Consider the following 25,309-nt stretch of genomic DNA (forward strand, 5'->3'; position numbering starts at 1 on the left):
GTTAAGGAGGGCAGTGTTCGGGAAGGAAGGGTCCAGGTAAGGGGCGGAGTCTGGTGGCCGCACGCGCTCCCCTCTCGGGACCGGGGCGTGTGGGTCGGCGGCTTCTTCTGATCCTTTGCCCGCGGCACCAGAGGACGCTTCCACTTCCGGCACACACCCAGACTGAGATCACACACACAGGGCCTTGCCCTTTTCGCCTTTATTTTTTTCCGTGATCTCGCTCGACTTTCAATGCAATAACATTATACCATACAGAACCGTTTGCCACTGAACCTGCTTTAACGACGACAGTGGGGCTTTGACAGCCTTGGTCAAACGGGTTGGCGCGCATGGCCGGGTTGTTAGTTAGTACGTTATATGGAACCGTTTGCCACTGAACCTGCTTTAACGACGAGAGTGGGGCTTCGACTGCCTTATTCAAACGGCTTTTCTATAATGTGTAAATATATCCACTATAGCGTTCTATAACAAATCCAATCAGAGCGCCTGTTTATCACTAGTTTTATTCTGATTCTCGAGTCTGCTATTAGCTTATAGCCCGTTAGCAACGGCAGCGTGGCTGCCGCTAATCTCGCTTACATTGCAAATCCTTTATTCACACACATTACTATCGTTTCACTGTTACTTGCTTAAATGGCGGATTTGTGTCTACCTTTGAGTGCAGGTGAGGACACGTTCGAGCTGCATTCGGTGCAGCTGCAGCTGGAAGCCGTGGAGAAGCAGATCCGCGACCTGGTGGAGAAGCAGGCCCAGCTGAGACAGCGGAAAGCCGCGCTGGAAACATCCCGGGCTGACACTCACAAATCCGGGGTAGGTATACAGCATGCTGCTAACACTCCCATCACTTCTACTCCGTGTGTTTCTCTGCACAGACCCTGTGCACCCAGGACTCGATCTTCCCAGATGTCCTTCACTCCGGCGCCGGGACACCACGGACCCTGGGTGCTGCAGCAGCGGAGGACGCGAGCCAGGCCTCGGGTGACGACCCCCCCCCCCCCGTCTTCGAGATCTCCACAAGGAACCAATTCGCCCCCCTCCGCGAGAGAGAATGCGACGTTGCTGTTGGCCTGCACCCCAGCAGAGTCGGAGCGGAACTCCTGTCGGACAACATCTCCAGGACGTTACGCTCCATCTGACTAGTAAGCCAATTCTCAAATAACTGCTATGATGACTTTTGTTCTACCCACTTAAAAGATAGAAGTACTTGCGTTGTCCAATCTATACAGACTGTGTCTGTTCCCCGAATAGCGAAGTCAAAATATAAATTTAATGCAGGATCTAGAAAAAAATCTGACCATGATTAAACCAGAAAAACGCAAAATAAATGAACAAAAACAATTTTTAAAACTTGGGCTCCTAAATATTAGATCACTCGCACCCAAAGCAGTTATTGTAAATGAAATGATCACAGATAATCATTTTGATGTACTCTGCCTGACTGAAACCTGGCTGAAACCAAATTAATATTTTGGTCTAAATGAGTCTACTCCACCAAGCTACTGTTATAAACATGAGCCCCGTCAGACTGGTCGTGGCGGCGGTGTGGCAACAATATACAGTAATACTCTCAATGTTACTCAGAAAACAGGATACAGGAGGTGTAACTCATTCGAACTACTTCTGCTTAATGTTACACTGTTAGATATGCAAAAGAAATCTCTCCTATCTCTTGCTCTGGCTACTGTGTATAGACCGCCAGGGCCATATACAGATTTCCTAAAATAATTTGCAGATTTCCTCTCAGATCTACTAGTTAATGTCGATAAACTGCTAATTGTCGGAGATTTTAACATTCACGTTGATAATACAAATGATGCGTTAGGACTTGCGTTTACTGACCTAATAAACTCTCTTGGAGTCAAGCAAAACATCACCGGGCCCACTCATCGTTTTAATCATACGCTAGATTTAAGTATATCGCATGGACTTGATCTTACCAATATAGATATCGTACCTCAAAGTTACTGATCATTTCCTTGTATCGTGCATGCTGCCTATTACTGATATTAGTTATATGGCTCCGCGTTATCGTCCGGGCAGAACTATTGTTCCAGCCACCAAAGACAGATTCACAAATAACCTGCCTGATTTATCTCAACTGCTCTGTGTACCCATAAATACGCATGAACTAGACGAAATGACTAGCAACATGGGCACTATCTTCTCTAATACATTAGAAGCTGTTGCCCCCCCTCAAATTGAAAAAGGTTAGAGAAAAATGTACTGCGCCATAGTACAACAGTTATACCCATTCTCTCAAGAAAGAAACTCGTATTCTTGAGCGCAAATGGAGAAAAACTAAATTAGAAGTTTTTAGAATTGCGTGGAAAAACAGTATGTCCAGCTATAGACAGGCTCTAAAAGCTGCCAGGGTAGAGCATATCCGCAAACTCATAGATAATAACCAAAACAATCCAAGGTTCTTATTTAGCACAGTGGCTAGACTAACAAATAAACAGACACCACCCGATCTAAATATTCCCCCACAGTTTAATAGTAATGATTTTATGAATTTCTTTACTGATAAAATAGATAACATCAGAAATACAATATCAAATGTAGATTCTACTGCGTCTAGTATTTCAGCTTCACTCATCGCACCCAAAGAAAAACTGCAGTGCTTTATAACTATAGGACAGGAAGAGCTGCTGAGGATCTGTGCTGGGGCCATCAATGAGGTCTTCACAGGGATCTGTCATCTAGCTGACATGGTCTCCGCTGACATTCAGGGATGTGTTGTGGTCGTTCCTGGGTGCAAGTCCACCATCTGGTCTGGATACCGGCTGGATCAGCTGATTACTGTAATCAGTATATACTGTATAGAAATGTGATTGTGTGTCATGTGTATGGAAGGTTAAAGAGATGGGACTTTTAAACTCACAGAGTGTGTCTGCCTCCTGAAGTCTGTCCTTTTGATCTGCCAGCTGGAACCTCCTCTTCATAGTCCCCTTGACCTCCATTTCATAGCATTAGCTTGACAATTTTTCCAAACTTCAGCCTTGAAATATATGTATAAATATATATTGTAAGGTAATTATTAAATCTTAAGCATTTCAGTTTTTTACAATCATTAGGACCAGACCCAGAATTCGCACCTCATATGTTTGATTAATGTTCATGCATAAGTTCATGCAGCAGCTCAGAATTTCTGTGAAAAAAAAGAAAATATAGCTGCAAGCAGTGATTACCGGTGTTTAAGCTCTTTAAGGCCTTTATGATTTCTATGCTGTTAAGGTGTAGCCTAATGTGAAATGCAGGTCTGACACCAGAACACATCCACAATGGAGAATTCATTAACACCGTATTTCTCTCTCTCTGTCACATACACACACAGACAGAAATGAAAGGTTAAACAACACTGATACACAGTAAGCATGCTAATACACACACACACACACAAACAAACAAACACACAGACACACGTTGTTGTAGACATAAAATAGTGATTCTCAGCTCCATTACTGGAGACCTTCTGATGTGCACTGCCTTGCTTATTGAACACACCTTATTCAGATCACCAGCTCGTTAGAAGAGAGCTCCCTCTCTCTGTCACATAAACACACAAACAGGGAGAAATGAAAGGTTTAAAAATACTTAATAAACAGTAAGAGGGGAAGTCGTGGCCTAATGGTTAGAGAGTCGGACTCATAATCCAAAGGTTGCGGGTTGGAGTCTCGGGCTGGCGATTGTAGGTGGGGGGAGTGAATGTCCAGCGCTCTCTCCACCCTCAATACCACGACTGAGGTGCCCTTGAGCAAGGCACCGAACCCCCAACTGCTCCCCGGGCGCCGCAGCATAAAATGGCTGCCCACTGCTCCGGGTGTGTGTTCACGGTGTGTGTGTGTTCACTGCTGTGTGTGTGCATGTTGGATGGGTTAAATGCAGAGCACGAATTCCGAGTATGGGTCACCATACTTGGCAGTTTGTCACTTCACATGTCTCAGTATGTATGTCACTTCACATACACAGAAATTAAAGATTTAATAATACTTAATACACAGCAAACATGCTAACACAGACACACACACACACACGCTTGTTGCAGATACACTTCAGGGCCACGTTCAACCCCGATAAAACGGTGCAAAACACTTATTAAATGGAAACGGTGGTTCGTTGAACACCTTGTTCTGATGACATAAGAGTTGCAAATATGGAAGCTGAGAAGGCCAATCTGTGTGTTATTTTTGAAGAATTTTCGGAGCCTGATGAAATCGGTATAAATACGTGTTTAACACTGCAAAACACGCTCAATGTTACCGTCACTGCCCTTGCCATTCAGAATAAAAGAGAACATCCCAATCGAGTGAAGGGATTTGTGGAAACTGTGGTTCCTAATTATTGTGATCCAACATTTGCCTCGTATTTCAGGATGAAAAGACAAACATTTCAGGTGAAGGATAATACACTTCTTACCTCCGAGACTGTGTTATGATCTATATGACCTTAATAATTTTATTGTGAGTATTAGGCTTATCATTATTGCTGATCACTGTTGTTGTGTTATGATATTGTAATATTTACCATTATATAATCAGAGGAGCATAGAAAAGTTTATGAAAGTGTCACTCCACAATACAATAGCAAAATATATAAATATGTATAGTATTTTTATTTTACATTAATCAGTGTCTAGCACACCTTCCTAAGGAAAGGATACGGACCAGAACAGAAGACATTGCAATTACTACATGATATGTAGACAGACCTAAAGACGTTCCAGATTTATACTTGTGCTCTTATTATTTCACTTATTTTGCCTTTAATGTAAATAAACATGTGCAAACAATATACTTCTTCTTGTGAATTTATTTTGATGTTGATTACATGTACTTACAAATTCACCATCACCATGTTGATATGCTATGTTACTATAAAACTCTTAGAACAATCATGTCTTCTAATATCTTCAGTTGTTGCGTATACTGAGCTGCAGCGGACACATTTGTAAACGACTTCACTTGGACCCATAGATCGAGCTGTCTCTTTAATGCCGCGTGCTTTATATACATGTATCTCAAACCCCGTTGCACACCGTTTCAAGGAAACATGTCGTTCAACCTGGAAACGGTAGCAAAACGTTGGGCCTGAATGTGCCCCAGGTTTGAAAATGTTGTAGCGTCTGTGATAGCTCGAGACAGGTGCGGATCACATTGCTGATCTGCTCATACTTAATGAACTTCAGCGACCGCAATGAGCACCGATTTGGTCACGATTCAGGGGTTTTGTCGCAGACTGTGGAAATTTGTCCACGACAGCAAAATCCAGCCAAAAGTCATGTAGTGTGAGCCTGGTTTAAGAAAAAGTAATTCAGAATTCTCAAAACGAATTCAAAATGGCAGAAATTAATACAAGTATCACACAGTTGCATAATCTCCAGCTCATGCAAGTCTGGAGAATCGTGAGTATTAATGAAGAGGGAGGAGCTATCATTAATTAGCTGAAATCTGTAGAGTACAAAAAGACCAAAAGACTGCACCTTTATTTTCTGGATAGCTGTTGAACAATGGCTGGAAGTTGGTGTTTGTTTCAGATTTTGGCAGTTTGTGCTTTTTGTCATGCTGTTCCACAGTGGAGTAATTTGCCTCAGAACCCTCAAGCTCTGATGTTCCAGCAATCTGACCAGCGGTTTCGGCAGCCAGTTCAACAGCAAACTGACCAGCGGTTTCGGCAGCCAGTTCAACAGCAAACTGACCAGCGCTTTCAGAAGCCAGTTCAACAGCAAACTGACCAGCGGTTTCAAAAGCCAGTTCAACAGCAAACTGACCAGCGGTTTCAGAAGCCAGTTCAACAACAAACTGACCAGCGGTTTCAGAAGCTAGTTCAACAACAAACTGACCATCGGTTTCCTCCGCAGTTTCAGCTTCAGAAGCCAGTGGCCCAGGCAGAGCCCCTTGATAAATGCGCTGTAGCTGATTATGAGCAGATCCAATGTGGACAAACTGGGATCAGTGGTGCTGAGTGTAACTCTATCAACTGCTGCTTTAACGGACAACAGTGTTACTATGGGAGGGCAGGTAAGCATTCTCAATTTTATTCTGTCCATGTTAAACAGATTCGCAACATTAACCTGCGATTGAACCTCTGTTCCAGTGACTGTCCAGTGTATTAGAGACGGTCAGTTTGTGGTAGTGGTGTCTAGAGATGTTACTCTGCCTCGACTGAGTCTGGATTCGGTTAGTCTACTGGGTGGAAATGACCCACCTTGCAGTCCTGTGGAGTCCACACCTTCTTTTGCTATATACCAGTTCCCTGTGACCGCATGTGGCACGAGCATGATGGTGAGCAGCTGCTTCTAGTGTAATTCTGCTTTGCTTATAGACTGGATGCCAACAGTGTTGCTATCCACAGGAGGACAGCGGATATGTGGTGTATGAGAACAGAATGACCTCCTCATATGAAGCTGGCATTGGACCATTTGGTTCTATCACAAGGGACAGTTATTTTGAGTAAGTGACCTATGACTTGGTATGAATTTTAATATTTGATAAATGCTACAAGCTCACCATCTGTTGTCCAGGCTTCTCTTTCAGTGTAGGTACTCTGGAACCTCTGTTGAAGCTCTGGTTGTGGAGATCAACTCTGTTCCTCCACCTCCACCAGTAGCTGCTCCTGGACCTCTCAGGGTGGAGCTCAGACTGGCCAATGGCCAATGTGTCACCAAAGGGTGCGCAGAAGGTAAGGTCTTGTCCTGTGTCTTCCTAAAGCCTTTCAAACTGCAGTCTGGTTAAACCCCAATGTTCCTCAGGGGATGAGGCCTACACGTCCTACTACAGTGATGCTGATTATCCCGTCACAAAAGTCCTTCGGGAGCCTGTGTATGCTGAGGTGCGCATTATGGAGAGGACTGACCCCAACATTGTCCTGATGCTGGGACGTTGTTGGACGACTTCGACCCCCAGTCCACTCAGTCTCCCCCAGTGGGACCTTCTGGTTGATGGGTGAGTGTACAGCCAATCTTTATCCAGTTTGTCTACTGGGAGGCACTTTCTAACCTTCTTTCCTCTTCAGATGCCCTTACCGGGATGACCGTTATTTGACCACACTGGTTCCAGTGACTGGATCGTCTGGTCTTCAGTTCCCAACCCACTACAAGCGCTTTGTTGTGAAAATGTTCACATTTGTAGATCCAGCCTCACTGGCTCCTCTGCAGGAAACTGTATGCCCCCATTACTTGAACGGTTTCAATTTTACAACTTGTGGATTTTATGACTTCCTCCTCTCTCTTCCCTGTCAGATCTTCATCCATTGCAGCACAGAGGTGTGCCATCCATCTTCTGGCTCTTGTGAGCAAAGCTGCACCAGGAAACGTGAGTTCTTTAACTTGACTAGCGGAACTGAGAATTAAGTTCATTCTCACTTCTAAAATTTCTCTTTCAGGAAGAGACACTCCTATCAAGGCCATCTCTAGCAAGCAGACTGTGGTTTCTAGTGGAGAAGTTACTCTGGTCCTGTAAATCTAGTGTTTTTAATAAACCTTGCAGAACACCAAGATCCTTTTTGTCTATTGGTTTTGTTTTGGCTTTGCAGAATCTGGTATTCCATGCCTCTTCCCCGTTTACTTTTTTTTTTTTTTTTTTTTTTTTTTTTAACCGTTAAACCAAGGGTCCACAACCTTTTGTGAAGTCATTCCTTCTGAGTTGAGGCTTCTGTACAAGCCATGACCCTTATCCAACCTCCAGTTGTTAACCTGGGCCACTGCATAGGGTACCAAATTGGGGTTAATCATTAACTTTTGGTTAACAGGCCGCTTATCCCATCCAAGTGTGCATACACATTTTGCTGGGGAGCAATTAGGTGTTCGGGGTCTTGTTCAAGGGCACCTCAGCTGTGGGTATTGAAGGTAGAGTGTTATGCATTCACGCCCATGTATAATTCCTGCTGGTACTGAGACTTGAACCCTTGACCTTTGGGTTACTAGTCAGTCCCTCCAGGATTTTGCGATCATTGCCACAGATTTTGGGCTTCGTGTCCCGTGATGGTATCGCAACACTCAGAGGTTGTTTCTCAGTTTGAAAAATGGAATGAACAGCCTTGCGTTCTCATGCCTATCTACAAGAACTACATTAGACAAATGAGCCGAAAAGCAGAATGAATTCGCGCTACGCGCCGCAGACCATTTATCTGCTTTGGCAGGAGCCACGGGCTGCTCCCAATCACGCAACACTGTTATACCCAGTGCTGGGAGATAGTGTAAAGTCTAATTCACCGCATAATAAATATCGGTCAAATCTTGAAGCATTCAAATTCAGCACATAATTGTTAAAGCTACGGATATCAAGGCAAGTTTATTTATATAGAACATTTGATACACCGTGGTAATTCAAAGAGCTTTACATAAAAGAAAGTGAAATAGTCATTAAAAATCTGCAAAGAAGGAATTTTAAAGTGATATAGAACACAATTTAAAACTAATTTAAAACCGTTAAGAGAAAATGATTATACATAAAATACAGTTTGGACATGGCACATTGCTCATTCAACAAATGCACAGCTGAATAGATTAGTTTAGAGTCTGGATTTAAATGTGGCTAATATTTTAGCACAACTGATCTCTTTTGGAAGGTGGTTCCAACTGTGTGCAGCAAAATGGCTAAAAGCAGGCTCCCCTTGTTTTGTGTGAACCCTTGGTGTTTCTATCTGACTCTATCCTAATAATCTGAGTGGTCTGTTAGGTTTATATTCAGTGAGCATATCAGCAGCGATTCATTGACCAAGCCACATAACATCAAACTCCCAAGTTTGCTGATTGGTTGGATGTTCAGTAGTCTTTGAAGTGAAGTGTTGGCTGCAGTAGCCGAGTTGGTCTGGTTGAAGTTTGAAGCGAGTGCAGTCGGAGCTGAACTTTGCAGCAAAATTACAGTGGTGTAAAAACATGTTGGCTCCCTTTCTGATTTTTTATTGTTTTGCATGTTTGTTACACTTTAATGTTTCAGATCATCAAACAAATTTAAATATTAATAAAAGATAACACAAGTAAATAAAACATGCAGTTTTTAAATTAAGGTTTTTTTTTTTATGAAGGGAAAATAAAATCCAAACCAACATGCCCCTGTGTGAAAAAGTGTCACACAGTTAAAACAGAACTGTGGTTTATCCCAGCTCTCACTGTGGTTCAGTTTCTCTAGCCACACCCAGGCCTGATTACTGCCACACCTGTTCGCAATCAAGAAATCACTTACATAGGACCTGCCTGACAAAGTGAAGTAGACCAAAAGATCCTCAAAAGCTACACATCATGTTAACAAATGAGAAAGTAATTTAGATCTATCAGTCTGGAAAAGGTTATAAAGCTATTTCTAAAGCTTTAGGACTCCAGTGAACCACAGTGAGAGCCATTATCCACAAATGGCGAAAACATGGAACAGTGGTGAACCTTCCAAGGAGTGGACGGCCAACCAAAATTACCCCAAGAGCGCAGCGACGACTCATCCAAGAGGTCACAAAAGACCCCACAACAACATCTAAAGAACTGCAGGCCTCACTTGCCTCAGTTAAGGTCAGTGTTTATGACTCCACCATAAGAAAGAGACCAGGCAAAAATGGCCTGCATGGCAGAGTTCCAAGACAAAAACCACTGCTGAGCAAAAAGAACATAAAGGCTTGTCTCAGTTTTGCCAGAAAACATCTTGATGATCCCCAAGACTTTTGGGAAAATACTCTGTGAACTGATGAGACAAAAGTTGAACTTTTTGGAAGTGTGTGCCCCATTACATCTGGCGTAAAAGTAACACAGCATTTCAGAAAAAGAACATCATACCAGCAGTAAAATATGGTGGTGGTAGTGTGATGGTCTGGGGCTGTTTTTCTGCTTCAGGACCTGGAAGAATTGCTTTGATAAATGGAACCATGAATTCAGCTGTCTACCAAAAAATCCTGAAGGACAATGTCCGCCCATCTGTTTGTGACCTCAAGCTGAAGTGAACTTGGGTTCTGCAGCAGGACAATGATCCAAAACACACCAGCAAATCCCCCTCTGAATGGCTGAAGAAAAACAAAATGAAGACTTTGGAGTGGCCTAGTCAAAGTCCTGACCTGAATCCTATTGAGATGCTGTGGCATGACCTTAAAAAGGCGGTTCATGCTCGAAAACCCTCCAATGTGGCTGAATTACAGCAATTCTAGATTCAAGATTTTTTATTCATCACATACACAATTATACAGAGTATAACCAGCAGTGAAATGCAAGTCAGGTCCGCTCCAAGGACAGTGCAATTGTATAGAGAAATATTAAGAAAAAGAAAAGTAGAAAAAAAAATAAAACCAATAAAATAAAAAAATATAAATATAAATGTGCAGGTCAGTATGTTGTTGACATAAATAGTAATATAACAGGAATGTGCAAAAGAATGTGCAAAATAGTTGTACAGAGTATTTAAATAGCAGCATATGAGGTAGAAAAAATTATGAATAGCTTATTGATATAGTGATGTTAACATGGAGTCAAGTGATGTTATGACACAGAGTTAGAGTTTAGGAGCCTGATGGCCTGGGGGAAGAAGCTCCTCCTAAGTCTCTCAGTTTTTGCCATCAGGCTACGGAAGCGCTTACAAGATGGAAGCAAAGTGAATAGAATACTCTTTCTGCCAAGATGAGTGGGCCAAAATTCTTCTACAGCGCTGTAACAGACTCATTGCAATTATCGCAAACGCTTGATTGCAGTTGTTGCTGCTAAGGGTGCCCCAACCAGTTATTAGGTTTAGACGGCAAGCCCTTCATAATATCCCTTCATAATAAACTTAATTTGAAAACTGCATGTTGTATTTACTTGTGTTATCTTAGATTAAATTTGAAATTAGTTTGATGATCTGAAACATTAAAGTGTGACAAACATGCAAAAAAATAAAAAATCAGGAAGGGGGCCAACACTTTTTCACACCACTGTACATTAGAACACAAAACTCCACGGAAAGAAAGTAAACTAAAATAAACAGAATAAGAATAAAAGGATGTGAGGAGACTAGGTGGTTTTTCTCCTCATTGTGGTAGCAGCTGGTACGTGTAACAGAGCACGCTCAAAGAGCAGCTTCAAAACGCGGTGGCAAAAGAGAATAAGAGGAGACAGAAGAGTGACTAAAAGAGAGTGTGATGGTGTCCTGGGTTTTTAAACTCTGCTTCTTGACACATCCCCTCTGGTGTCTTGACCAATTAGATAGGCTAGGGGTGTTCCTTCCATCATAAATCAGCATGTTATCAGTCACATGGTCTGAATTTTACACACTCTTGCAAAGTATAATTTTGGATGTGATTTCTATAACCAGAATATGATACATTTGACAGAATCAATTGGAAGAAATTTCAAGCTGGAATTGTCAAACTCATACATACCAAACACGAATATGAATCCTTCAGCAATCTAATGTGTGGGTTACAAACATAATATAGGTTATTTATATGCAGAGAAATAATTCATAAGTCCTTTTAAGATGATTTTTAGTGCATATGAACAGATTGTTTCTAGTGTGTAGTTCTATGGAGAATAAGAGGCATATTCTGTAATGACCAGAGAGAGGTTAAAAGGTCTCCTGAGGAATTCCAATCTAAGTCTTTGTATTGTATGGGGAAGACCCGCCCAAGAGTCTGTAGCTCGTGATTTTCAATCAAAGGTTCACATGTGACCATCAGTCTTGATTACTTGGCCCAAAGTAATCAGTCTCCTTCCTGAATTGGAATTATCAATAAGTGTTCTTTTGTCTCAAGGTTGTAAGCTGTTCTGAGAAAGAGGCTTGCTGGTTAGTTTGCTTGCGTCAGACTAGTTGGTGCTAGGATTTGGACAGATTTATGACGTTGTCCTGTTACAGCTTTGAGGCCCCTCTTTGTGGAATCTCAGCTTCTCATGTTTCGATGTTCTGATCGAATCTTAAATTTGTCCGATTCAGTCTCTGATATCCTATAAATACAAAGATCAAAAGATTAGCATTTATCTGATATAAGTTTTTTTTTTAAAGCTTGGAGTCAGTATAATTATTATTTATTCATTGTTTTTTTTTTTCAGATTTATTCATTGTATTATATAAATTAATACTTTTTAGCAAGGATGGTTTAAATCAAGGAATTCAATCAGGAATAAATTACATTTTCAAATATATTCAAATAGAAAGCAGTTATTTTAAATAATACAAATATTTCACAATACTACTGCTTTTGCTGTATTTTGGATCAAATAAATGCAGGCTTGGTGAGCAGAAGAGAATTAAAAAACATTATACATCTTACTGTTCTAAAACTTTTGACTAGTAATGTTAATCACAGGCTAGTTAATTATTCATGAATAATTCTCACTCCAGGCTGCTCCAGCCACTGGTTAATGAGGTGATAGAATTAAGAGAAATAAGTTTCAATAGACTAACATTTGAAATTACGGTAGGAATGTATAGTTAATTTGTGGTAATGTGAAGGAATCAGCAATTGCAGGATTTATTCATGGTTTTTTATTAGAGTTATACATTGATTTTCTGTCATGGTCCATGGACCCCCTGGATTAGCCTTGGCCACCCCCTGTATAAAACTCTAGCTCCGCCACTGGGCAGTCATTAGCAACAAATGTATGCAATTCCACAGTAAAATCATAAAATAACATACAGTACAGACATTGTCTTAATTTCATGATGTCCTTAAAAATAACAATAATGCTGACCACCAAATGACAATTTTGTTATCTTAAGTAAACAAATCCTTATGTTGAATTAAGACAAACTACCTCAACAGGAATATGATTATAATTGAAGTTAACAAAGAAATAAGCATACATTACACAAAAAAACTATAGTGTCTTTGTTTTTATTGAGCAAACAAATCATATTAGTGTCATATTAAGAAATGTTGAAATTGCTTATAATAATACAAAACAATGCTAATAATTGATGAATGGCAATCTAGCCTAATATGAATGCTAACAATAATCAGTGATTAAATTATGAGCTAAGCAGGAATAAGATATCTAGGAAATGATCAAATCTAATATCAATTAAATTATTAAAGTCAGTAAGGCAACACTATAGTGACCATTACACCATTTAATTCTGCCAAGATACATGTCCTTCAGAGTTGAAAAAAAGAATATAATTTATCTTGAACAGTGTAGGCCTCCCTTGCACCACTAGGTCCACCAGCAGTAGAGATGCTCTCCATTGATCCAGTAGTTGGAGCACTGGCATTTAGCCACCTCTTTACTTACACTGGCTTGAGATGAAAATTGCGCAGGAGGCATGCTGACAAAATAAGGCTGTTTAATTTGTCAGGGTGTATGTTGATCCTGATATGCAGGATCCTCCAGCGAGATGACAAAATGCCTAAAGCATTTTCCACCACATTGTGCGCTCGAGACAATCTGTAGTTGAAGATTAGTTGTTGTGTGGATCAGTCTCGACCAGGATAAAGCCGCATCAGGTAGGTTTTTAATGGGAATGCTGCATCCTCAACAATGGTGAATGGCATGCTCCCCAGATGTTCTGCTCCTGGTGGCTGCTGATCATCTGGCACCTCCAACTTTTTTTGCATCCAATGCCTGCCCTATGGCTGAGCCAGAAAAGACACCCTCATCACTTGACCATCCATACTCTCCAATATGGACTATACGGAAGCGATATTCAGCATCGACCACAGTCAATAATACTATAGAGAGTATTTTTTGTAATTAAATTAAAGGCTGCCTGAATGAGGGGGTGCAAAGAGGAGGATGTGCTTCCAATCAATCACTCCTGTGCAGTTAGGGAAATTCCACCTAGTTGAAAACTTTGAAGCAATATTCCTCCACTCCTGCTCAGTAGGTCTTGCTAGGTGTGTATCCATCATGTGTCTGTTAATTGCGACACATGTGCCCTTGATGGCTTTAGCCACTGTGCTCTCCCCCATACGATAGTAGAAGGCAAACGTTCTGATTGAATTTCCTGAGGTCAGATACCTGTAAAACAAACATTAATTTCTATCTCTTCACAGATAATGAGTGCAGGACAAGATGGAAGTCACTTCGAATTTAGTAATTTGATAACTGTTCTTACTTTCTCCACTTCATTAGTCCCAGCGGCAGCAAAACAGCTCGTTAATTCATGTTCGTGCAATGATGAGAAGGACAAAGTTAGCCGATGCATGCCATATACTCTCGTGTAGATAAAAGTTGTCAAAGTTGCAGTGCACAAAAACCCCTGGGTGGACTGACTTGAATGAACTGAAATAAAGGCCAAATATAAATGTTTTTTCTCCGTTTTCTGAACTACACAGCACAGCGAGAGCACACGTCACACAGACACATTTATCCGAACTACACTACCCATAATGCATTTCACTCTGGACTACAACAGCTGTAGATAGTGATCTTCAGCGATAAGTCTTATTTACCTTCTCGCACAACATTATCACTGATACGACTGCGATAAACGTTGCTTCTGACACTGCATGCAGCTGAAATAAACCACACACTCATCACAATGAGAACATCAACCTTATGTCAGTGTTCTTGGCACAGCAGATACTAGAGAGACCCAGATGCAGAATTATCAAGGGAGTGACATTTATTGACAAGATTGAAATAAACAGGGCTGAAGTGAGTCCAAACAATAGAAAAGGGCAGTCTGCTGGAAAACAGGAGGATGACCGAAGTCAGACCTGGACCAAGCTAGGCTAGATAGCAAAGGAGATCGAGCAACACCAGTCAATGATATCAATGGAGATCAGGCAGCAGCTTGGGTAACCAGTGATTGACACTTAGAGCTGTAGTGAAACCAGTCCAGTCAGATAGCCAGGTATTGAGAACGGCAGCCCGGGGAATCAGGACACAGAACAGGAACAAACACTAAACAAGACAAGACCACAAGACAAAACAACAAGCAACAAAATAAAACATCTATGACTACATGCTATGACTAAAAAGGAAAAACCAAAATCAAACTGCTGAGAGCAAATAAATCAAAAAGAAAGAACCAAAAAGCAAATTCCAGGAATCTAACTGGAATATAAACTGGCTAAGACGAAAATCTAAATAAAGAAAAGAAGCCAAACTAGAGGCTAAAGAAAACTAGTCTAGTTCCTGTTTTTTAATTTAGTTCTAGAGCAAAATAACAAAAGCAAAGGAATCTTGATAAGCCTCAAGAGAACCAATGCAAAGCTAGACAGATAAGGAGAGCAAAACAACAACACTACTCAATACGACTAGTAGACTGACAATAAATTCTCTTTCACACAAGGAACTCACGCAACGAACCACCAGAGACATGAGGGAAAGGAGTACAATATAAAGGAGCAGAGCACATGAGGATCAGGTGGACACAATCACGTAAACGAGGACTAGACAAGGACTAAACAAGGGGGCGTGACCATGGGAAACAGGGAGGTTGGACCAGAGGAGCATGTGACAAACACAAACAGAGACAGAGCCATGTGCTCAGACACAAAACAAACAAAGAAACATTGAACAGGGACAAGACAGACAAGACTGTCAGGGCAGAATCCTGACACCTTAGAAATAATGAGCATGAACACTGAGATAATGCCAATGTATATGGCAAACCCCAGTTAAAATGCATACACAAGAATGCTTATTTCATTTCACCTGTTTCATGTCCGTTACTATCGGCGTGTGTCTTCAGCGATTACATAAGATCTAAACTGCGTTGCTCCAACCGTATAACAACAGATGCTAAATGACACCGATGTTTGCATACAGATCAGCAGCACTTTAAAATTGGAACACATTGTTTTCTATGAGTGTACGCACACCGGCGGCACCCAGCTACGACTCAGGACCTTGTTCAAATTCCTGCTCCACCACTGGATCCTTGGACTTCCCAGGAGTTTACGGTTTAAAATGATGTGATTGCAAAAGCCTACTTTTCATTTTAAGATATGATTTTCCTTATAAAGTACTGACTCAAATTAGTTATCAATAATTAATAATTATTGGGGGGGATCACGTGACCCTTCGACGGCCATGCAGGCTTAGTCTTGCGCTCTGCTCACTTTGCCATATTTTATATGATCCTGTCAGTAAAATTTGGACCACTCTGCATTGGACCTGTCATGAGTGCTAAGGCAGACAAAGGGGATCGTAAAAGAGAGATTGAGCAATCGCCAATGAAGAAAAAATTCAGAGATTCCGCCATCTCCAGAGAAGACCTCGACAATGCTATTGCTAGCCGCATCGAACTAGCATTTAAAGAGCAGCAAAACACATTGAATTCGGTTGTGATTTTGGCAGTAAGAGAGGCGATGGACTCTGTGCTGATTCCAGCATTACGCGAACTGCGTGAAGACATACAAGCGACCAACAAGTCTGTTAAAGAGCTAAGAGAGGAGTTTGAGACCATAGCTGCCGCGGCGAAGCAGACATGTGACCGCGTAGATTCTGTTCAAGCAGCTGCACGTGAGAATAGGAGGACAGTCACGGACTTAAGAAATCAGCTGGTGACACAGAGAAGGTGACGGATATGGAGGAAAGGTGCAGGAGGAACAACGTACGACTGGTGGGGCTGTCAGAGGGGGCTGAGGGATCCGACGTGGCTGGTTTCCTCAGAGTTAATATTTCTAAGTGGATTCCTTCCTTGAAGGGCTGTGACATTGAGATTGACCGGGCACATCGCGTTTATGACGGAGGGAGGGGCTCCGATCGTCCGCGTACTCTCATCTTCCGTGTACTGAGATGGCATGACAGATCAGATATCCTGAAGGGTGCTCGAAAGGCTTATCCGGTGAAATGCACACAGAACAATGTCACACTGCTATTTTTTCCCGACTTTAGTCCAGCTACAGTGATCAGGAGAAAGGCATTTGGTCCGGTTTTGAAATAGATGACAGCGCTTGGTCTCCAGACCTTCCTCATCTATCCGGCTGTAATCAAACTACGGCACAAGGGGGAACAGAAAAACTTTGATTCCCCTCAGAAAGCGGAGGGTTTTATTAGCTCCCTGTCCCAGCAGAAGATGTATGCCGCGGCTCTGCGTGGGGGAATGGCGGCCGCTATTTCTCCAGCCAGGCGGGAGGAGTTTGATGGCCGGGATGAACATGGTCCCAGCTGCCCAGGAGCGGATGATGGCAGAATGGACATGGACGCGGGCTAAACCAATTTTTTGCTTTTTCTTCTCTCCCCTCTACTACTGAGATATTGTTCCTATATATCCGGTACAACGATCTCGTTGCTGGTAAGACTGACACCGCTTTTTTTCTCTTTTGGAGGGGACTAATGGAGAGTTGGTTTAATTAAAAAAAAATTTGGCAGTACAAGCTTTTTGGGAGACATGTCCTGTGTTGGAGTGGATCGGTCACGAACCATCACTAATTTTTGTTGCTCAGTCAGACCTATGTTCTGGGTAATGTGCGGTCTGAGTTGTTCCTTGTTTAAGGTTGTCGGTTGTTCATGTTTTTATGTGGTTTTTACTTTTTGCAACAGACATTTATACTTTTATTTATTTTACCTTATTTCTAAAGGGATTTTTCATCTAGGAGGTTTGGTATCTAAAATACATATCAACGTTTACACGCTATATATTCAATGCTTACTCTAAATATTTTATCACTAAATGTGAATGGGTTAAATTCTGCTGTTAAACGAACTCGTGTATTAGAATATTTACACCATAAATCTATTTCCTGTGCCCTCATTCAAGAGACACATTTAAAGCAATCCGACGTGGCACGTTTTTAGAATAAGTATTACAAATTAGCAGCTTTTTCCTGCGCTCAAAAGAAAACTAAGGGGGTGCTTATCCTTGTTAACCGGAAGTTAAATTTAACAATTGAACACCTTGGTAGTGATGAGAAGGGTAGATTTGTTTTTATCCGATGCAAAATATATAATAATAGGTTAGCCTTGGTCTCTATTTATGGTCCGAATGAGACAGACAGTGCATTCCTTTCACAGATTTCCAAAACTCTGCTTGAGCAGATTGATTGCCCTCTAGTGGTGGGTGGGGATTTTAATGCTGTCATAAATCCTGCTTTTGATAAATCTCAATCTGATACAACAGCCAATCCATCCTCTAAATTACTGAATAAATTTATCACTGAGCTTAACGTAATCGATCTTTGGAGAATTCAGAATACTAAATCTGAGGACTTCACTTTTTTTCTCTAATAGACACAAGACTTTCTCTAGGATAGACTACATATTTCTCAGCCCATCTTTAATTTTGTCTGATTCCTCCATCTCTATATTACCAATTTTATTATCTGATCATTCTGCTGTGCTGTGCAGTGCTCCTCTTTCCGATGTTAAAGCCAAGTCCCCTAGATGTTGCTTTAACGTATCATTATTAAGTAATCAGACTTTCATTACTTCTTTAAAAGAATATATTAAGGAGTTTCTTGAAATTAATATGCCCTCTGGTGTGGATCCTCAAAAACTGTGGGAGACGACTAAGTGTGCTATATAAGGTTTCTGTACATCTTTCTCTTCTACTCTTGCCAAAGCGAAAACCCGCCAGTTTACACAATTAGACAATAAAATCCAATCATTACAAAACCTACAAAAACAACATTTTACGGAGCAACAGGCTACACAGTTGTCCTCTTTAAAAGAAGAATATGATTTGCTTTCACAATCAAAGGCGGAATTTATTTTACATAGGACTAGGCAAAAATATTATTTTGAATCGGAGAGACCTAGTAATTTATTGGCTCTTAGGTTGAGAGAATGTGAGTCTAAGGCATATATTAGCGCAATAAAATCATCGGATGAGCAGGTCACCACAAACCCTGTGGAAATTAATGAAATATTTAAAGGTTTCTACACAAATCTATATAAAGCCGAAACAGATTTTGATGAATCAATCTGTAAGCAGTATCTAGATAAATTGGAACTGCCTCGGATCTCACAGATAGATAAAGAATCTTTGGAGGCCCCATTAAGTTTGGAGGAACTCCATGTCTCTTTAAAAAGCCTTCAAAAGGGCAAATCGCCGGGCCTAGATGGTCTCCCCCCGAAATTATATTTAGAAATTTGGGATTTGGTAGGGACACTTGCTTAATTCATTTAATTTTGCAATTGAACATGGGGTATTTCATAGAGATCAAAAAACGTCACTGATTTCATTACTTCTTAAAAAAGGGAAAGATCCATTAGATTGTTCCAGCTACAGACCAATTTCGCTTATCTCATGTGATCTAAAAATTTATGCTAAAGTTTTTGCTTCTCGTATGGAGAAGGTAATTCATAGTCTGATCAAGGAGGACCAAACTGGTTTCATCAAGGGGCGCAATGCATCTGATAATATGCGTCGACTCCTTCATATTCTTGATTTTGCGGACTCCCACCCAACCCCTTGTGCAGTCTTTTCACTTGATGCAGAAAAAGCCTTTGACAGGCTAGAGTGGAATTATATGTGGGCAGTTTTGCAATGTTTCGGCTTCTGTGAACACGTCATTTCTATGATTAAGACATTATACCACACACCTGCAGCATCAGTCATAACTGGTAATGTTATTTCCCCCCATTCCCTTTACAGCGGGGAACGAGGCAGGGCTGTCCGCTTTCCCCCTTATTGTTTTGTCTATCTCTTGAACCCTTAGCACAAGCCATCAGGAAGTCTGAAGTATCGATTAAGATTCATGATCATAATCATAGTATTTCGTTATACGCTGATGATATTATTCTATATTTAGACCACTTTGATGTTTCAGTCCCTAATATAATTAAGGAATTTGATCATTTTAATAGCTTATCAGGATATAAAATAAATTGGAGCAAATCTGCTTTAATGCCAATTAACAATATTAAAGTTAATTCTTCTATTCCCTCATTCATCCCTATTAAGGAATCTTTCACCTATCTGGGCATTACCATATATAAAAACATTCATAAGATTGCCAGGGACAATTTTAATAATATTTTAGTTAAGGTCAAGAATGACAGTCAAAGATGGAAGAATCTTAATGTTTCCCTCCAAGGAAGAATCTCCACTGTTAAGATAAATTTGTTACCTCGATTTAATTTTTTTTTTCTCTTTCTCCCCCTCCAGGTTACTTTAAGGAGATCAACTCCATAATTACGAAATTTGTCTGGAATGATAAATGCCCCAGAATTAAACTTACCACATTACAACATCCTAATAGCGCAGGAGGACTGGCTGTACCAAACTTTGAACTGTATTATTGGTCGTTCCAGCTTAAGGCTCTTCATACTTGGGTTGATCCTCAATCTACAGTTTCTTGGAGAGTGATTGAAGCTGACAAGGTTAAACCAAATAGACTCCAAGATATTTTATTTACTGGCACAGGGAAAATTTTGTATGCGGAAATCGCCCATTTGTCCAACCCTCTTGGTCTTCTTTAGGTGTAAACACGTAATATATATGATAACCAGGGCCTATGTTCATTTCAGATGTTATGAACTAAATTTTGTCTACCAGCATCCGCATATTTTGTCTTTCTTCAATTACGTTCCACTCTCAAAGCGTATGGCGCTCCTTGGTCTTCTCCCGTTTCCTCTCATCCTATGCGGGACTGGATTGCACCATCTGCTGGTCGGCCATCTGCTTCCTTAATATATAATAAGATTCTTGATTGCATTATAAAACCTCTTTCTATTAAAACTATTTGGAATAGGGAATTATCTGACCTTAATTTATCTGTCGACTGGGAGAGGGTGTGGTCTAATCTCAGTTTAACATCTAAAAATCTGGCCCATCGTCTTATTCACTTCAAAGTCATTCATAGAGCATACATAACTCTTTACAAAAGATTCAAAATTAAACTACAATCAAATTTCAACTGCCATATAAGTAATACTACATCATCAGGTACTTTTCTGTATATGTTTTGGGAATGTCCTTTCACTATCAGTCTATGGACACATGTAAACCTGGTTTTATCATCCTTACTGCAAATTGATTGGTCAGTTAACCCAAGTTTGTGTCTTCTTAATGATGATTCTGGTCTCTGTATAAGTTTGATGCAAAAGAGAATGTTGTTTGCTGGCTTTACAGCTGCGAAGAAGACCATAATACAGAACTGGTTTACACCGCATATGTGTGGGAAAACATATTGGATCCGTAGCCTCATGCAAATAGTCTCCTGTGAATGTACAACAGCATGAATCAATGGGGCCAAGCCTTCTACCATTGATGCTTGGCAGTGCTTTCTCTTTGAAATACGTGACTGTATGGAAGAGTGACTTCTGTGGGTTTCTTTTTTCTGTCCCTCCCTTTCTCCCTCCTTTTGACTGGACTTTGAGATGTTGAGTATATATCTGTTGTTTTATTTTATTATTAAATGTATATATATATATATATATATATATATGTATATATATATATATGTTGTGTTATGTATGAAAATAAAATTAAAAAAATGTTGATAACAATAAGTAATTATTATTGTACTACTCTGCACGCCTCCCCTGGCATGCTCTCGCGCACCACACAATGAAGTAGACCAACTCTGCTTGAGTTCATTCACGTGATTGGTCGAGATGAGAGGTGATCCCGCCTGGGTAGTGTGATTTACATAGTTTCTATATAATTTCTAATCATATATGGGATCATATAGTAATCACCCAGACCCTGAAGATTTTACTTTGAGTACCGGTAGCATGTCAGAAGTGCCGATACGCACAAAAAAATGCAGGTACTCTAAAGACTAAAATATAGAAATGCCGGTACTCCGTACCGGTGCTTACCGGCCCACTTCAAACACTGATTAAATGTATAATAAACATAGTACTTCCCAGATAGCAAAATGATTCCGGAGCAAATCCGCCCCGGAGGTACCACAAGATCCAGAACGGATCCACAAAACGGGTCCGTAACGGCATCCACTTGCACAGCGCAGCGGATCCGGAACAGATAAGGATTACGGATCCGGATTAGCCGTATCCGCTAATAAAACTGTTCATCCGGCCCGGATCCGATCCGGACCCGTTAATGAAGTAGCTCATCCGGTCCGGATCCGAACTGGATCCGTACACTAATCAGTGTCTAGCACACCTTCCTAAGGAAAGGATACGGACCAGAACAGAAGACATTGCAATTACTACAATTACATTTACTTACAAATGAACCATCACCATGTTGATATGCTATGTTACTATAAAACTCTTATGACAAACATGTCTTCAAATATCTTCAATTGTTGCGTATACTGAGCTGCAGCGGACACATTTGTAAACGACTTCACTTGGACCCATAGTGCAAGCCGTCTCTTTAATACCGCGTGGTTTATATAGATGTTGCTGCTGATTGGGCTGACATTTTTGACACACCCACCAAACATGAGAAAACGTATCTTAAACACGGTTTCCAGGAAACATGCCGTTCAACACGTAAACAGTAGCAAAACGTTGGGCCTGAACGTGCCCCAGGTTTGAAAATGTTGTAGTGTCTGTGACAGCCCGAGACAGGTTAAGATCAGATTGCTGACCTGCTCATACTTAATGAGCTTCAGCGACCGCAACGAGCACCGATTTGGTCACGATTCAGGCGTTTTGTCGCAGACTGTGGAAATTTGTCCGGGACAGCAAAATCCAGCCTCCTGTAGTGTGAGCCTGTTTTAAGAATAAAATAATCCAGAATTCTCAAAACGTCAACAATTGGATTCCGCTAATGCAGGATAAAACCAAGGCCGAATTCAAAATGGCAGAAATTAATATAAGCATCACACAGTTGCATAATCTCCAACTCATGCAAATCTGGAGAATCGTGAGGATTAATGAAGAGGGAGGAGCTATCATTAATTAGCAATTAATTAGAGTACAAAAAGACCAAAAGACTGTTCAGCTGTTGAACAATGGCTGGAAGTTGGTGTTTATTTCAGATTTTGGCAGTTTGTGCTTTTTGTCATGCTGTTCCACAGTGGAGTAATTTGCCTCAGAACCCTCAAGCGCTGATGTTCCAGCAAACTGACCAGCGGTTTCGGCAGCCAGTTCAACAGCAAACTGACCAGCGGTTTCGGCAGCCAGTTCAACAGCAAACTGACCAGCGGTTTCGGCAGCCAGTTCAACAGCAAACTGACCAGCGGTTTCGGCAGCCAGTTCAACAGCAAACTGACCAGCGGTTTCGGCAGCCAGTTCAACAGCAAACTGACCAGCGGTTTCCTCCGCAGTTTCTGCTTCAGAAGCCAGTGGCCCAGACAGAGCACTTTGATAAATGCACTGTAGCTGATTATGAGCAGATCCAATGTGGACAAACTGGGATCAGCGGTGCTGAGTGTGAAGCCATCAACTGCTGCTTTAACGGACAGCAGTGTTACTATGGGAGGGCAGGTAAGCGTTCTCAATTTTATTCTGTCCATGTTAAACAGATTTGCAGAATTCACCTGCGCTTGTCCCTCTGTTCCAGTGACTGTCCAGTGTATTAGAGATGGTCAGTTTGTGGTAGTGGTGTCTAGAGATGTTACCCTGCCTCGACTGAGTCTGGATTCGGTTAGTCTACTGGGTGGAAATGACCCACCTTGCAGTCCTGTGGAGTCCACACCTTCTTTTGCTATATACCAGTTCCCTGTGACCGCATGTGGCACGAGCATGATGGTGAGCAGCTGCTTCTGGTGTAATTCTGCTTTGCTTCTAGACTGGATGCCAACAGTGTTGCTATTCACAGGAGGACAGCGGATATGTGGTGTATGAGAACAGAATGACCTCCTTGTATGAAGTTGGCATTGGACCATTTGGTTCCATCACAAGGGACAGTTATTTTGAGTAAGTGACCTATGACTTGTTGTGAATTTTAATCTTTGATAAATGCTACAAGCTCACCGTCTGTTGTCCAGGCTTCTCTTTCAGTGTAGGTACTCTGGAACCTCTGTTGAAGCTCTGGTTGTGGAGGTCAACTCTGTTCCTCCACCTCCACCAGTAGCTGCTCCTGGACCTCTCAGGGTGGAGCTCAGACTGGCCAATGGCCAATGTGTCACCAAAGGGTGCGCAGAAGGTAAGGTCTTGTCCTGTGTCTTCCTAAAGCCTTTCAAACTGCAGTCTAGTTAAACCCCAATGTTCCTCAGGGGATGAGGCCTACACGTCCTACTACAGTGATGCTGATTATCCCGTCACAAAAGTCCTGCGGGAGCCTGTGTATGCTGAGGTGCGCATTATAGAGAGGACTGACCCCAACATAGTCCTGATGCTGGGACGTTGTTGGGCGACTTCAACCCCCAGTCCACTCCGTCTCCCCCAGTGGGACCTTCTGGTTGATGGGTGAGTGACAGCCAGTCTTTATCCAGTTTGTCTACTGGGATACACTTTCTAACCTCCTTTCCTATTCAGATGCTCTTACCGGGACGACCGTTATTTGACCACACTGGTTCCAGTGACTGGATCGTCTGGTCTTCAGTTCCCAACCCACTACAAGCGCTTTGTTGTGAAAATGTTCACATTTGTAGATCCAGCCTCACTGGCTCCTCTGCAGGAAACTGTATGCCCCCATTACTTGAACGGTTTCAACTTTACTACTTGTGGATTCTATGACTTGCTGCTCTCTTCCCTGTTAGATCTTCATCCATTGCAGCACAGAGGTGTGCCATCCATCTTCTGGCTCTTGTGAGCAAAGCTGCACCAGGAAACGTGAGTTCTTTTAACATGACTAGCGGAACTGAGAATTTATAAGTTCATTCACACTTCTAAAATTTCTCTTTCAGGAAGAGACACTCCTATCAAGGCCATCTCTAGTGAGCAGACTGTGGTTTCTAGTGGAGAAGTTACTCTGGTCCTGTAAATCTAGTGTTTTCAATAAACCTTGCAGAACACAGGACTTTTTGTCTATTGGTTTTGTTTTGGCTCTGGTATTCCATGCCTCTTCCCCGTTTGTGAGTTTATTTTTTAAACTCTTAAACCAAGGGTCCACAACCTTTTGTGAAGTCATTCCTTCTGAGTCGAGGCTTCTGTACAAGCCATGACCCTTATCCAACCTCCAGTTGCTAACCTGGGCCACTGCATAGGGTACCAAATTAGGGTTAATCATTAACTTTTGGTTAACAGGACGCTTATCCCATCCAAGTGTGCATACACATTTTGCTGGGGAGCAATTCGGTGTTCAGGGTCTTGTTCAAGGGCACCTCAGCTGTGGGTATTGAAGGTAGTGTTATACATTCACTCCCATGTATAATTTCTGCTAGTACGGAGACTTGAACCCTTGACCTTTGGTTACTAGTCAGTCCCTCCACGATTTTGTGATCACTGAATTTTATTGCAAGAGCTCACAAGTTTTCGTAATTACCACCTGGAGGGACTGACTAGTAACCCAAAGGTCAAGGGTTCAAGTCTCCGTACTAAAGACCTTTCAAGATGATTAGTGCATATGAACAGATTGTCTCTAGTGTGTAGTTCTATAGAGAATAAGAGGCATGTTCTGTGACCAGAGAGAGGTTAAAAGCGCTCCTGAGGAATTCCAGTCTAAAT

At 41.5% G+C, this 25,309-nt stretch overlaps 2 protein-coding genes across 2 annotated transcripts; both read left to right on the plus strand.

The window, feature by feature from the left end:
- Window positions 1-5,049: 5,049 nt before the first annotated feature.
- Window positions 5,050-7,457, plus strand: LOC306867509 (zona pellucida sperm-binding protein 4-like; the record flags this gene model as incomplete). Its single annotated transcript, XM_079413187.1, has 9 exons — window positions 5,050-5,070; window positions 5,858-6,017; window positions 6,094-6,281; window positions 6,352-6,449; window positions 6,521-6,678; window positions 6,749-6,941; window positions 7,012-7,159; window positions 7,238-7,310; window positions 7,381-7,457. 9 exons carry the CDS (start codon window positions 5,050-5,052, stop codon window positions 7,455-7,457), a joined length of 1,116 nt encoding a protein of 371 aa, XP_079269313.1.
- A 14,120-nt stretch (window positions 7,458-21,577) lies between these two features.
- On the plus strand, window positions 21,578-24,626 carry LOC306867510 (zona pellucida sperm-binding protein 4-like; the record flags this gene model as incomplete). The annotated part of the gene is made up of 9 exons (XM_079413188.1): window positions 21,578-21,583; window positions 23,026-23,185; window positions 23,262-23,449; window positions 23,520-23,617; window positions 23,689-23,846; window positions 23,917-24,109; window positions 24,179-24,326; window positions 24,403-24,475; window positions 24,550-24,626. 9 exons carry the CDS (start codon window positions 21,578-21,580, stop codon window positions 24,624-24,626), a joined length of 1,101 nt encoding a protein of 366 aa, XP_079269314.1.
- Window positions 24,627-25,309: the final 683 nt, after the last annotated feature.

The sequence above is a fragment of the Barbus barbus genome (assembly GCF_936440315.1).
Source record: "Barbus barbus genome assembly, chromosome: 49".
NCBI classification, from domain to species: Eukaryota; Metazoa; Chordata; class Actinopteri; order Cypriniformes; family Cyprinidae; genus Barbus; species Barbus barbus.